The sequence below is a fragment of the Arvicanthis niloticus genome, chromosome 6 (genome assembly GCF_011762505.2).
Source record: "Arvicanthis niloticus isolate mArvNil1 chromosome 6, mArvNil1.pat.X, whole genome shotgun sequence".
NCBI classification, from domain to species: domain Eukaryota; kingdom Metazoa; phylum Chordata; class Mammalia; order Rodentia; family Muridae; genus Arvicanthis; species Arvicanthis niloticus.
Window position 1 is genome coordinate 72,129,186 of NC_047663.1, and position 12,572 is coordinate 72,141,757.

Below are 12,572 nucleotides of genomic sequence, written 5' to 3' on the forward strand. Positions count from 1 at the left end.
ACATGCACACATGCACACATGCACACATGCACACATGCACACATGCACACATACACACATACACACATGCACAGGCACACACACAGTGAAGAAGACTGAATTTGAGATGATTGAACTCCCACATTCCTAGCATAGCAAAGTAATTAAAATGTGTACCTTCTTTTTTTTGTTTATACTGGGGTTTTTTTGTTTTGGTTTGGTTTTTTCTTCCAAAAGTCCCACTACAAAGCCCAAGCTGGCCTGGAACTCACTATTATACCACAAAGTATTCTTCATATCAAGCTCCCCCCACACACACACACACACACACCTCAACTGATAAGATTATGCATGTGTCCCTGTGAGTCAGTTCACACTCACAGCTTCTAACCGGGCAACTGCCTAAACCTAGCCCTCAGCCTTGCCTCCATCAGGGAAGCCTAACCCCAGACTCCCACCCAAAGATTCTCCACAACTAATATTTTTAAGGACAGACAACCTGTGTTCTGATTATCCACTGTACACACGACATCCAGCCATTACAATGTTCTGCCTTGTGGAATCTTTACCTGACACCCAATTATAACAAACCTTGCTGTGCCCGGCCTCAGTTCCTCCTCAGGAGCAAGAGCCTGGGAGGACTGACTCTGAGAGCAAGGAAGACACTGCCCCTGGAGCAACGAAATTTCCTGAGTTGAAATACTGGCTCACTGAGACAGGAAGTTCCAGAAACTCTCTTCCTGACCTTCCTGTACTGTCTTCAGACCTGTTCCTGTTTGTTCTTATCGAAATCACATAAAGAAAGCAGGACATATAGATTGTCGAGTCTCTAAAGACAGAGATCGAAATTAGCCAGAGATTTGCAGCAGCCTGGTTTCTCCTCAGGCTTTGAGGAGAAGCTGAGGGCTTAGAGGGATGAAACGAGAACAATAGATCCTGGCTTTCACTCAAACCCTCCAGTTTATTAAACAACAGGAATGTGGCTGGGCGGTGGTGGCACACGCCTTTAATCCCAGCACTTGGGAGGCAGAGGCAGGCGGATTTCTGAGTTCGAGGCCAGCCTGGTCTACAGAGTGAGTTCCAGGACAGCCAGGGCTACTCAGAGAGACCCTGTCTCGAAAAACCAAAAAAAAAAAAAAAAAAAAAAAAAAAAAAAAAAAAAAAAACCAACAGGAATGTGAAGGCAGCTCACACGTGTTCTTATTCCCAGCAACTCAGTCTTTTCCAGTAAGGAGAAAGAGAAAGCCACCAGCACCAGTAGAGGATCACATTACTGGTCAGTTGGAGGGGTGACAGAGGGCTCCTTGTGACCAGAGGATCGCGTTGCCCAAACCTCTGGGCAATACTGAGCCTGTAATAGGCAGGAGCTGTGTTCCGGCCCCTGGAAAGTGCCTGTGTGAGCAGCCTCATTCCTCATGGCCCAATCTGTCTCCCTCCCGCAGTGAGTGTGGAACAGGCTCAGCTCTGCCCCTCTTTACTGTGCAGTAAGAACTCACCAGTAGGTACTGAAGAGCAGCAAAGAGAATAACAGCCACCCAATGCTCTGAAAGCAACTTGGCTACCTCCCGGATCTAAAGAAAATGAACTATGCTCACCCTCCGCTCAGACCCTCTTCCCACTCAAACACTAGCAAGAACAGGAGCCTGATTCTTCACTCCCTGGTGCTCTGACATTCTCCTTTATAAAGACAGTGAGGTGAGGGTAATCAAGTGAGCCAGTAAGCCGGGAAAACAGTCATACAGAATAAGGTCTCAGTGCAAGCCTCCAAGCACCTGAGGGGCCTGAGTTTGCTGGGTCTTTAAGGTTAACATTGCCCGGGGCCAGCACCTCCAGAGGCAATGTCCATGTAAAACAGTAGCAGGTTCAGACACTGGATGCTCTGATGCTGGGCTGGCTTTTAAGGTCCCTAAACAGACACAACTCCCACTCTAATGGCCCCAACCCCCACTTACACACACACACACACACACACACACACACACACACACACACACCTCAATCCCTCTTCCTGACCCCTGTTGAACTCGGGTCAGCACAGCAGGACCGTGCTCCTATTTAAAGAATAAATAGCCCTCCAGCCTAATCCTGAAAACTAGCCTGTTTCAAGGAATAGAAACCGAAACCAACTCTCAAGTGGAGTCCCCTCCCCTCTGGGCCCTGGCAAGTAGATCTCGGATCCAGAAACTGCAGGGTAAAAAGCAAAGTCTGCTTCAAGACCAGAGGCAGAAAGAAAATCCACGCGATCAGACCTCGGCTTGGTTCAGCTCCTCTCAGAAGGACTCTAGACCTCTGCTTCTTGTCTCTAAACATCCGGGCCTGGATTCTAGTGCTGGATCTCTCCTTAGAGAACTTCTGCCGGCGGACAGCAACGTTTTTGTTTGTTTGTTTGTTTGTTTTTCTAGAAAGGAAGGGGTGACGGTCCAGGAAAGCCACTAACATCGAATCACACATAATAACTCCTCTTGATCAGGTAAGTCTCTTAAATGTAGCTTGGCCACCCCCAATCTTCCTTCCTCATAATATGAAAGGTAAAACCGTGAAAGCAGGTCATGAGACCTAGGGTTCTGGCTTCTTTTGCTCAGGCGGTGGCCACAGCAGAGCCTCTGTCTTCAGTACCAATACTCAGATCTATGTAAACCACCAGCCTGGAGGCAAATGCCTACCTCACCTGCATATTCCTGACCTTGTGCTTTGTGGGTCTTCTCTCTCTCTCTCTCTCTCTCTCTCTCTCTCTCTCTCTCTCTCTCTGTTGTTTTCTTTCTTTCTTTCTTTCTTTCTTTCTTTCTTTCTTTCTTTCTTTCTTTCTTTCTTTCTTTCTTTCTTTCTTATTTTTCAAGACAGGGTTTCTCTGTGTAGCCCTGGCTGTCCTGGAACTCACTTTGTAGACCAGGCTGGCCTCAAACTCAGAAATCCGCCTGCCTCTGCCTCTGCCTCCCAAGTGCTGAGATTAAAGGCGTATGCCACCATTGCCTGCTTGTGGGTCTTCTAATGGTGGCTAAATTTGAAGGAGGACAAAGAAAGAGGACAAAGTGTGCCAACCCATATTCTCTTGGAATCTAAGATAGTACCTCTTCATAGCTCCACACAATAAACGCCCAGGATTAGAATGGACCACAGGCAATATCTAGGACACTTGAAAAAAATTTGGGGGGAGGGGGTGTGTTTCTTATCTGAACCACCCATGGGATAGGAATCTCAGGGTGAGTTTTGAGTATAAGGTATCTTAATGATCTTTTTGTCTGACTCCATTAAAATGTTTTATTTGCATTGGGGAAAGTGGCTCTGTTTAAGGATCCACCTCGTTCACTAATCTGTAAATTTATAGTTAATGAGGTGGGAGCTTTTCAAATACCATCTTCCCAGAGCATGTGGGTTCAGTACTGTCTCCATTCACCATGGGGAAGTTTATCACACCTCCCAAAGATAAATAAGCATCGTGACTTTTCTCTCACTCTTTCCTAATAGTGATCAAACAAGGAATAAATGAGGGTTTTAGCACAAGAATAGCGGTTCACAAAAATCCTTAATTTTTGGTTCACTACTAGTGTAGTCTGGTTTCCATGAGTCTTTCTGAGGGAGATTTATAATAGGTGTGTGATACACAAACTACACATACATACACACACACACACACAAATCCCCTTGTAAATTTGACATCAGGTAAGCCATGAAATTTATTTAGTGCATTATAATAAGCATGTTTTCAAGTTAATTAATTGAAATAGAAAATAGTAAAACTAGGCTCGATGAACTTAGATGGAATAAAGTAGCAGCAGGGGATTGTGTGGTCTCTGCCACCTTTCATGCAGCTATGGGCAAGTGTGCGAGCATGCTCTCCGCTCTGTGTGTCTGTTGGGAGACTCGAAAGATACTCCTCACGGGTCTGATTCTCTTTCCCAGATCAACAGCCACAAGGATCTATATTCTTCTTTGGGGATCTTCAACCCTGTTGAAGAGGAGAGGTGAAATAGGAATATAATCTGGCCATGAGCCCCAAGAAAAGAAAGTAGAAGGCCCTTGTAAATACTGGGTCAGTGTTCTGAGCCACAGTATCCCAAGGCTGTCCACACCAGCATTCCCGTGTGGCTCCTGGAAGACCCTGAAGCTTCACACAGTTATCCATGCCCTTTCCCGATCTGCTTGTAATATATGGACTTCAGCAACCCTCCTGAGAGTTACTGGCTCCTGTGTGCAGCTGTGACCTGCACCATCTCCGACAGGGTCCAGTGCCGGGTGCTCGGGTGTGCAGGCAGATGGAAAGTCTCCATCTCCAGTCACAGTTACATAAATAGTTCTGAGAAAAGCATGATTTGCTCTCATCTTCTACTCTGGTGAGTAAAGCAGACACAGAGCTAGACCCTGGCCAATGACAGGCAAGGAGGAGGGGGGAGAATTGCCTTGAGGACAAGACACTACTCAGTGTCACACAGTTTCTCTCCTCTGTCCCCCATCTCTGCACACCATTACAGAATGTTCTCTCCTCCTGAAGTTTGTGTAGCTTCATTCCCCTGGCTTCCAGCCAGCTTAGCCTCAGACTATACCAGCCCACTCTGATGCCTTTACACCCAGCTTAGAACCCCTGACACTCTGAAGCAGAAAGTATAACCCTGGCTGTTCCATAGCATCTCCAGTCTCACAAAAGAGCTGCTGGAGGAAGACCCTGAATTGTTTCTATATCACAGGCTTGGCGGGCTTTCAGCCTCTATAAAGACATGATATGTGAGGGCAACCTTTCCCATATCGTCCCTCTCACTGAATTCTGGAAATCTTTGCAGTCATTTGATAAAGCATTTTGGTCTATTGATGAGTTTAACTCTAAACCAAGTTCTGTATGGTTGGAGAAGCTGGGGGTATCTCCTTTATCATTGCAATTCAGTTACATGGTGCATATAAAAGAGGACAGAAAAATTGGTCTCCAAAATTATGAAATGTGTGTCCGTATAAAGGGTGACAGTTGGTGACAGTGAGTCGATCGAGGTTCCCAAACAAAACCCCTCAGCATGCATCAAGTCCTCTGTTAAGTAAGATTGTCTTCGCCGTACAGACAAAAACATGGAGTCACGTTGCAGGGATCAACCTTTGACTTTCTTACATACTCTGTGTATAATTCAGGACTGGTTCTTAGACATAGTGTTGTAGTCCTGTAGTCTCAGCACTAAGGAGTCTGAGATAGGAAGATCGTAAGTTTCAGGTTAGCTTGGGCTACAAAGGAAGACCCTGTATAAAAAAAAAAAAAAAAAAAAAAAAAGACTAATTATTCATATGTCTCTATTTCTTTGCCCGAAATCAACAATAATGAATACTACTTATCTAATAGGGTTTGAGGAGTATTAAGTGAGATAAGGCATTCGAAGGAACCAACTCAGATTCACAGACACAGGACCTTCTCGCTGTGTACTTAAAGTCTAAGAGTGGAGGAAGAACCCGAGGAACAGCTTCCTCGGAGACCTTAATAAAACCAGAGAGCCTCACCAGGGAGCTGAAAGGTCCACAGACAGCGTCACACGGATCTTGTCATGAAACCATCACACAAGTCCTGCGAGGTGGGTAACATGACTTTCTGGTGCTTGAGGCAGAGAACGAGTTCCAAGAGTAGGTCCATGTGACAAAGAGCTGAGCTCCTCAAACATGGAATGGCCTCGTGACCACTGTCCTCTGTAGAGGATGAGTACAAGTCCCGAGACCGGAGAGCAAGGTGCTATTGCAGAAAAGGTATAAGTGAAAGGGGTACCCAGGGGGCTGGAGAGATGGCTTAGTAGGTAAGAGCACTGGCTGCTCTTCCAGAGGTCCTGAGTTCAATTCCCAGCAACCACATGGTGGCTCAGAACCATCTGTAGTGGGATCTGATACCCTCTTCTGGTTGTCTGAAGACAGACAGTGTACTCATATACATAACATATTTAAAAAGAAAGGGGTACCCAAGGCTTGACCATCTATGTTCTACAGATATACAAATGGGTATTCTAGGGAAACCTCCTCCCTCAGTGTGAGGACAAAACAAGTCTGCAGATGTTCCACTGGGCACTCCCAATGGGACAGAAAGACTCTATTGGCAAAAGAAAAGGGATTTAATTTTAATATTTATTGGTGTGTGTGTGTGTGTGTGTGTGTGTGTGTGTGTGTACGTACATATGCTCAAGCACACACATGAGGCATGGGTTAGAGGCTAGCTTTCAAGAATCTGTCCTCTCTCCCCCATGTGGGTTCCTGGGGTTGAATTCAGGTCATCAGTTTCAGCAGCAAGTGCCCTTAGCTACTGAGCCATCTCACTAGCCCCGAGTTATAAAATGTTTTTACTTGTATTCAAGCACAAGAAGAAAGATGAAGTTGAAGAGAGGGTACCATAATAATCACTCATGATAGGGGGACTTTTCAAGTCCATCAGTAAGGAGCAGTTTGTGTGTTGTGACCTTATGTAGAATCCACTTGGTTGACCAGGCGGTATTGGTGCATCCCTTTAATCTCAGAAGGCAGAGGCAGTTGGATCTTTGAGTTCAAGGCCAGCCTGGTCTACAGAGTGAGTTCCAGGGCTACACAGAGAAACCCTGTCTTGAAAAATAAGAAAGAAAGAAAAGAAAGAAAGAAAAGAGAGAGAGAGAGAGAGAGAGAGAGAGAGAGAGAGAGAGAGAGAGAGAGAGAGAGAGAGAGAGAGACAGAAGGAGGGAAGGAAGGAAGACCCACTTGGTGATTCCCCAACCCAATTCTCTTCTCAGCCCTGCCCTACTCCCACAAATGCTATAGTTTCATTGCAAGGAATCAGCCAACAAGTAAAATCTACTTTCATACATCAACTTATGCACCCCTAATAACAATAACACTACCAACAGTAATGTACAGAAATGTACAAATAGAAGTACTGACCAAAGAATCAGTGGTAAGCCATTTAGAAATGCTCTTAATTTATTTCTTGAAGCTTGTGGGAGATGAGCATTTACTAGGGGGAAAAAAAAAGTGTTCCCAAATAAAAATATCACTTAAAAGAGGAAAGGACAGAGTGTGTGCTTTTTAGAAAAGAATAATTAAATTATACTTAAGGCTTGCAGGCCCTCCCTCACCAGCATGTGGCTTAGTAAGGAGAGCTGGCTGTTAGTGCTGTCAGTTGTTGATCCTGTCTGCTCATTTAGATTGACATGGGGGCCTGTGTGATCTGTGTAACAACTGCTGTCCTGCTTCTGGAGTAGAGCCCTTCACACAACAGCTGCCCAACCATCCTCAGGAGTGTTCCTCCATGATGTGCAGCTGTTGCCTGAATGATTCTGTTTGTAAACGAAGCATCTTTGCGACTTCTCTGGCTGTATGTCTGAACCCCTGGGGCTGTTCTGTAAAAAGCCTGTCAAATCGTATACCATTCTGTGTCTAACACCCCAAACCTTCTACTCCTATACAGGCTGCTCCACTACTCCCCAAGATGGCAGAGACCCACTATGCTCCACTGAGTGCATCCTTCCCCTTTGTCACATCATACCAAACAGGCTGCAACAGTTTACCTGAGATCAGCAGGAGCACGGAAAGAGCTTTAAGAGAAGGAAAACTACTGGAACTGGTCTATGGAATCAAGGAGACTGTGGCAACATTGTCCCAGACTGCAGTAAGCATCTTTGTGACTGGGGACTCAGGCAATGGCATGTCATCTTTCATCAATGCGCTTCGAATCATTGGCCATGAGGAAGATGCCTCAGCTCCCACTGGGGTGGTGAGGACCACCCAGACACGGGCTGAGTACTCTTCATCCCACTTTCCCAATGTGGTACTGTGGGACCTGCCTGGCTTGGGGGCCACAGCCCAAACCATAGAGGACTACATGGAAGAGATGAATTTCAGCACCTGTGACTTATTCATCATCATCGTCTCTGAGCAGTTCAGCTCAAATCATGTGAAGCTGGCCAAGGTCATCCAGAGCATGGGAAAGAGGTTCTATATCGTCTGGACCAAGCTGGACAGGGACCTCAGCACGAGTGTCCTATCAGAGGTCCGGCTCCTACAGAATATCCGGGAGAATATCCATGAGAATCTCCAGAAGGAGAGAGTGAAGGACCCCCCCATATTCCTGGTATCCAATCTAGACCCTTTACTACATGACTTCCCGAAGCTCAGGGACACACTTTATAAAGACCTTTTCAACATCAGGTGCTGTGGACCCTTAAAGACCCTTTATGGCATTTATGAGAAGATCATTGGTGATAAAGTAGCTGTCTGGAAGCAGAGAATAGGCAGCGAGTGCTTGAAGAATTCTCTCGGTGTCAGAGATGACGACGACATGGAGGAGTGTCTGAAAATGTACCGATTGATATTTGGTATACATGATGAATCACTTCAGCAGGTAGCCCAGAGCATGGGGACAGTAGTCATGGAGTACAAGGCCAACATGAAGTCCCAAAACTTCTCCACTCTCCGCAAAGAGGACTGGAGACTGTGGATAATGACCTGTTCGATTATGAATGCATTCTTCCGTTTGTTTAAATTTCTCCCGTGCATATGCAGCTGTTTCAGACGCTTGAGACATAAACTCATGCTTCTCTTAGTTTCCCAGGACACCAAGAACATCCTGAAGAAAATCCTGAGTGACTCCGCAAATCCCTCCGCAAATCTAGTGTAAGGGTGGCCTGGTTCCCTTCTTCTCACATGGAAGCCAGATTACCTTAGGATCCTCTTCCCTAGAGATCTATTTCTCCACTAGAAATCAAGAGATATAATAACGTTTCCTGTGAGGGTTTTAGATTCTTTGAGAAGAGTTAAAGTCACTCATTTCCCCTGCCTCCATTCTAATGCATTGTTCCACTGAGGGACCGGAGACAAGTAGTGATTAAAAATCATCGATTGTGATTCTTAGATTTGGAATATAGAAATTTTGCTTTCTGCTATTAAGTGTGATGTATGTCTAAATCAATTTTCCCCTGAAACAATAAAGTCGGTTCCTCCTCATTAATGCCTTTGCATTATCTCCCTTCTTCCTTTCCCTAGATACCCCTGTGAAGGACTCAATTGGTTCAGAGGAACACTTACGTCACGTTTGGCAGCAGCAGAAGATTGTGGTAGCAAGTGTTTTCTGGATTCTTGTTAGTACTAGGGACAGAACTCCAGACAGTGTTCCTAAAGCAAGGTGGTAACTGTTCACACATTCAACTGCCAGGTCCCAAACAAACAGTGTCTTAAGAGGGAACTCAGGTTTCCATGAGTGACTGTCAGAGCAAGAGAGTAATGGCATCAGCGGACTTCGTGCTAGACCATTTGAGGAGAATTTGCTTAGGATATCTCTTCCAAGTGTGTGATAAGGGCTCAAAAAGATTGCCAGGAGAGAGTGCCGACCTTTGAGCCAACACAGTGAAGACTGACATTCGCAAGGCATCAAAAGGCAGTCAGATAACTGAGGTTGGGCGATACGAAGGGGAGTGAGGCTTATAACTCCTCGTTCTTGGATCTAGATAGATGCATCTGTAGGTAGGGCATTTGCTGCTCTTCCAGGGGATCTGAGATCTGTTCCCGGCACCCACAGCACGTGACTCACAACTACCTGTAATTCCAGAGAATCCAGTGTTATCTTCTGGCCTCTGTGGGTATCCACACTTAGGTGGTGTACACTCACACAGATACATACACACAAATAAAACTGCATACTGAAGGCGGGTATGGTGGCACATGCCTCAATCCCAGCACTCAGGAGGTGGAGCCAGGTAGATCTCTATGAGTTTGAAGCCAGCCTGGACCACAGTGAGTTCCAGGACAGTCAGGACTGTTATACAGAGAAACCCTGTCTCAGAAAACACACACACACACACACACACACACACACACACACCACACACACACACACATTGAAATGTTCCCACAGTGAAAAACCAGTTAGAGTGAGCTGTGGGGTTAGTATCTGATGAGTGCCTCATCCTGGGTAGGATTGGAATGGCAGATACAGGATCACATGTGGAAAAAGGATGTAAGGCAGCTTTAAAGACCTGCCTCTCCCTTTTTATAACAACCAACTCTTATGAGGAAGTAATTCAATGTAAAAGAACACCATTAGTCTCTTCTAAAAACAATAGCCTGGGACATCTTTACTTTCCACCAGGCACCCCTCTTAAAGATTCCCCCATTTCCATCCTCCACAATGAGGCCCATCCTTCAACCAGGAGAAGTAAACCATACCTACCCCAGAGCAGGACAACAGAGTGGTAAATTATTGGCTCTTGGCAAGAATAACCAGCTCTATGAAAGCTGCAGCTCGCCAGGCGGTGGTGGCACAGGTGGTGGCGCACGCCTTTAATCCCAGCACTTGGGAGGCAGAGGCAAGCGGATTTCTGAGTTCGAGGCCTGGTCTACAGAGTGAGTTCCAGGACAGCCTGGGCTATACAGAGAAACCCTGTCTCGAAAAAACAAAAAAAAAGAAAGAAAGAAAGAAAGCTGCAGCTGCAGCTGAGGTAAAGGGAAGTCACGTGGTCCCAGGTACCTAGAAGGAAGAGTAGGAAGACCCAAAACCCTGTCCTTGTTGCCCTCTCTCTTCTATCCCTGTCCTTGATGCCCACTGGCCAAAATCAATAGCCTCTCTCTGGACTGGAGTGGACTCTTTGACATTGTAACATGACATCATGACATCATGATCATGACATCATGATCTGCAAATAGGCTTCACTCACAACTATCTTGGGATGCAGACAGACAGCCCAGGGGCTGCTGCGCGGGTCATGCACACGCACAGTGACTAGATGCTTTAGCTAAATGGATCACTATTAGGAACTGTTTAGGTGGTTGCTGGGACCCCAGGACCTCTAGATGAGCAGTTAGAGCTCGCTCCTAACCGCTGAGCCGTCTCTCCAAGACTCTTCCTTTTCCTTTTATCCAACATATGCATATATACATCATTTCCTCTGTAAAAGTCGTTCGAGAGGGATAACCCAGACTGAACGAGCTAAGAACTTGGAAAAGAGAGAGCCAAGTGCGGGGGGGGGGGGGGGGGGGGGGGGGGGTGCGGGGGGACCAGAAGTACGGACAATTGTAACTTTAATACACAAGGTTTTCTGATGTCAAATACAGGCAAAAGCAGATTGTGGAATTCCTGATCAGGTCATTGAGTTCAGAGAGGAAATGCTTCTGGGACCAGAGCACAGTAAACACAGAGGCCTGGAGGAGGAAGAAAAGGCTTGGTCCTCTGTTAGAAGCCAAGGCGGACAATAGGGGGCGTGGCCAGAGAGCAGCAAGGCACCGAGGAAGCCCCCAGTCTTGTTTCTTAGCCAGATGTGGAATCATCAAAAGGTTTTAATTAAAAACAAGGGAAGCACCAGGTTCACTCTGCTATAGAAAAAAATACTCCTTTTTGTTCACCTTGGCCTAGTCCAATCGTTTAAAACAAAATTGTCCCACAAAAATCCAGTCTGTTAAATCTAGACTGTAGGAAACAACGGAACAATCACGCTTGTCCTTAATTTTCAAGAAAATAATTAAACTATTAGTTATTTTTTTTCTTTTACTCACTTTTTTCTGTTTGCTTGCTTGTTTCATTTTTTTGAGATGGGGTTCTCACTATGTAGATTGGCCTGTCCTGAAACCTCACATGTAGACTACTAGACTAACCCCAAATTCACAGAGATCTACCTGCCTCTGCCTCCCTGGTGCTGGCATTGAAGGCATGTGTAACTACGCCTGGCCCGTTAGTTACTCTTCTACCGCTGGAACAAAACACCTCTGCCTCCAGCTTGTAACTTTATTTTGTTATTTATTTAATTTATTTATTTTGAGACAGAGTCTTTCTACTTAGTCCTGGCTGTCCCAGAATTCACTATGTAGACCAGGCTGGACTCAGACTCACAGAAATACACTGGCCTCTATCTCCTGAGTGCCGGGATTAAAGGCATGTGCCACCACACTCAGTGTAAGCTTTTTTTTTTTTTTAAACATTATTTGTATAGATCAGGAATGAAAAGTGCCTTACATAGCACAGTTTATTTGCATCTTAACATCCCTTTATGCACAGTTGTGCATGTTGAATGAGAATGGCCCCATTCATATATTTGAATCCTTGGTCCCAGTTCACAGAACTGTTTGGGAAAGGTTTGGGGTTTTGGCCTTGTTGGAGTAGGTGTGTGGGGGGGGGGGGGGGGGGGAGAGCAAGCTTTGAGGTTTCCAAAGCCTAAGCCTTCCTAGTTAGCTCTGTCTCCTGCTTGAGGATCAGTATAGTGGTTTAAGTATGCTTGGCCTAAGAGGTGGCACTATCAGGAGGTGTGGCCTTGTTGGAGGAAGTGTGTCATTGTGGGGGTGGGCTTTGGGACTCTTCCTAGCTCCTTGTGAGACAGTCTGCTCCTGGCTTCCTTTGAGTGAAGATGTAGAACTCTCAGCTCCTCCAGCATCATGCCTGTGTGGATGCTGCCATGCTTCCTGCATTGATGATAGTGGACTGAATCTCAGAACCTGTAAGCCAGCTCCAATTTAACATTGTCCTTTATAAGAGTTGCCTTGGGCTGGGCAGTGGTGGCGCACGCCTTTAATCCCAGCACTCCGGAAGCAGAGGCAGGCAGATTTCTGAGTTTAAGGCCAGCCTGGTCTACAGAGTGAGTTCCAGAACATCCAGGGCTCCACAGAGAAACCCTGTCTCAAAACAAACAAAC

The 12,572-nt window shown here is 45.9% G+C and overlaps 1 protein-coding gene across 3 annotated transcripts; it reads left to right on the plus strand.

Annotated features, from left to right (window-relative positions):
• The first annotated feature begins 2,090 nt into the window (after nt 1-2,090).
• Nucleotides 2,091-8,905, plus strand: LOC117712022 (immunity-related GTPase family M protein 1). 3 transcript variants are annotated; one of them, XM_034508016.2, is made up of 4 exons: nt 2,091-2,449; nt 3,880-4,310; nt 5,297-5,522; nt 7,367-8,905. In XM_034508016.2, the coding sequence occupies exons 3-4, from the start codon at nt 5,496-5,498 to the stop codon at nt 8,573-8,575; spliced, it is 1,236 nt and encodes a 411-aa protein (XP_034363907.1). In that variant the 5' UTR covers nt 2,091-2,449; nt 3,880-4,310; nt 5,297-5,495; the 3' UTR covers nt 8,576-8,905. The 3 variants fall into 3 exon arrangements, with proteins under 3 accessions (XP_034363907.1, XP_034363906.1, XP_034363908.1); XM_034508015.2 differs by lacking the exon at nt 3,880-4,310; XM_034508017.2 differs by lacking the exons at nt 3,880-4,310; nt 5,297-5,522 and having other exon boundaries at nt 2,095-2,449.
• Nucleotides 8,906-12,572: the final 3,667 nt, after the last annotated feature.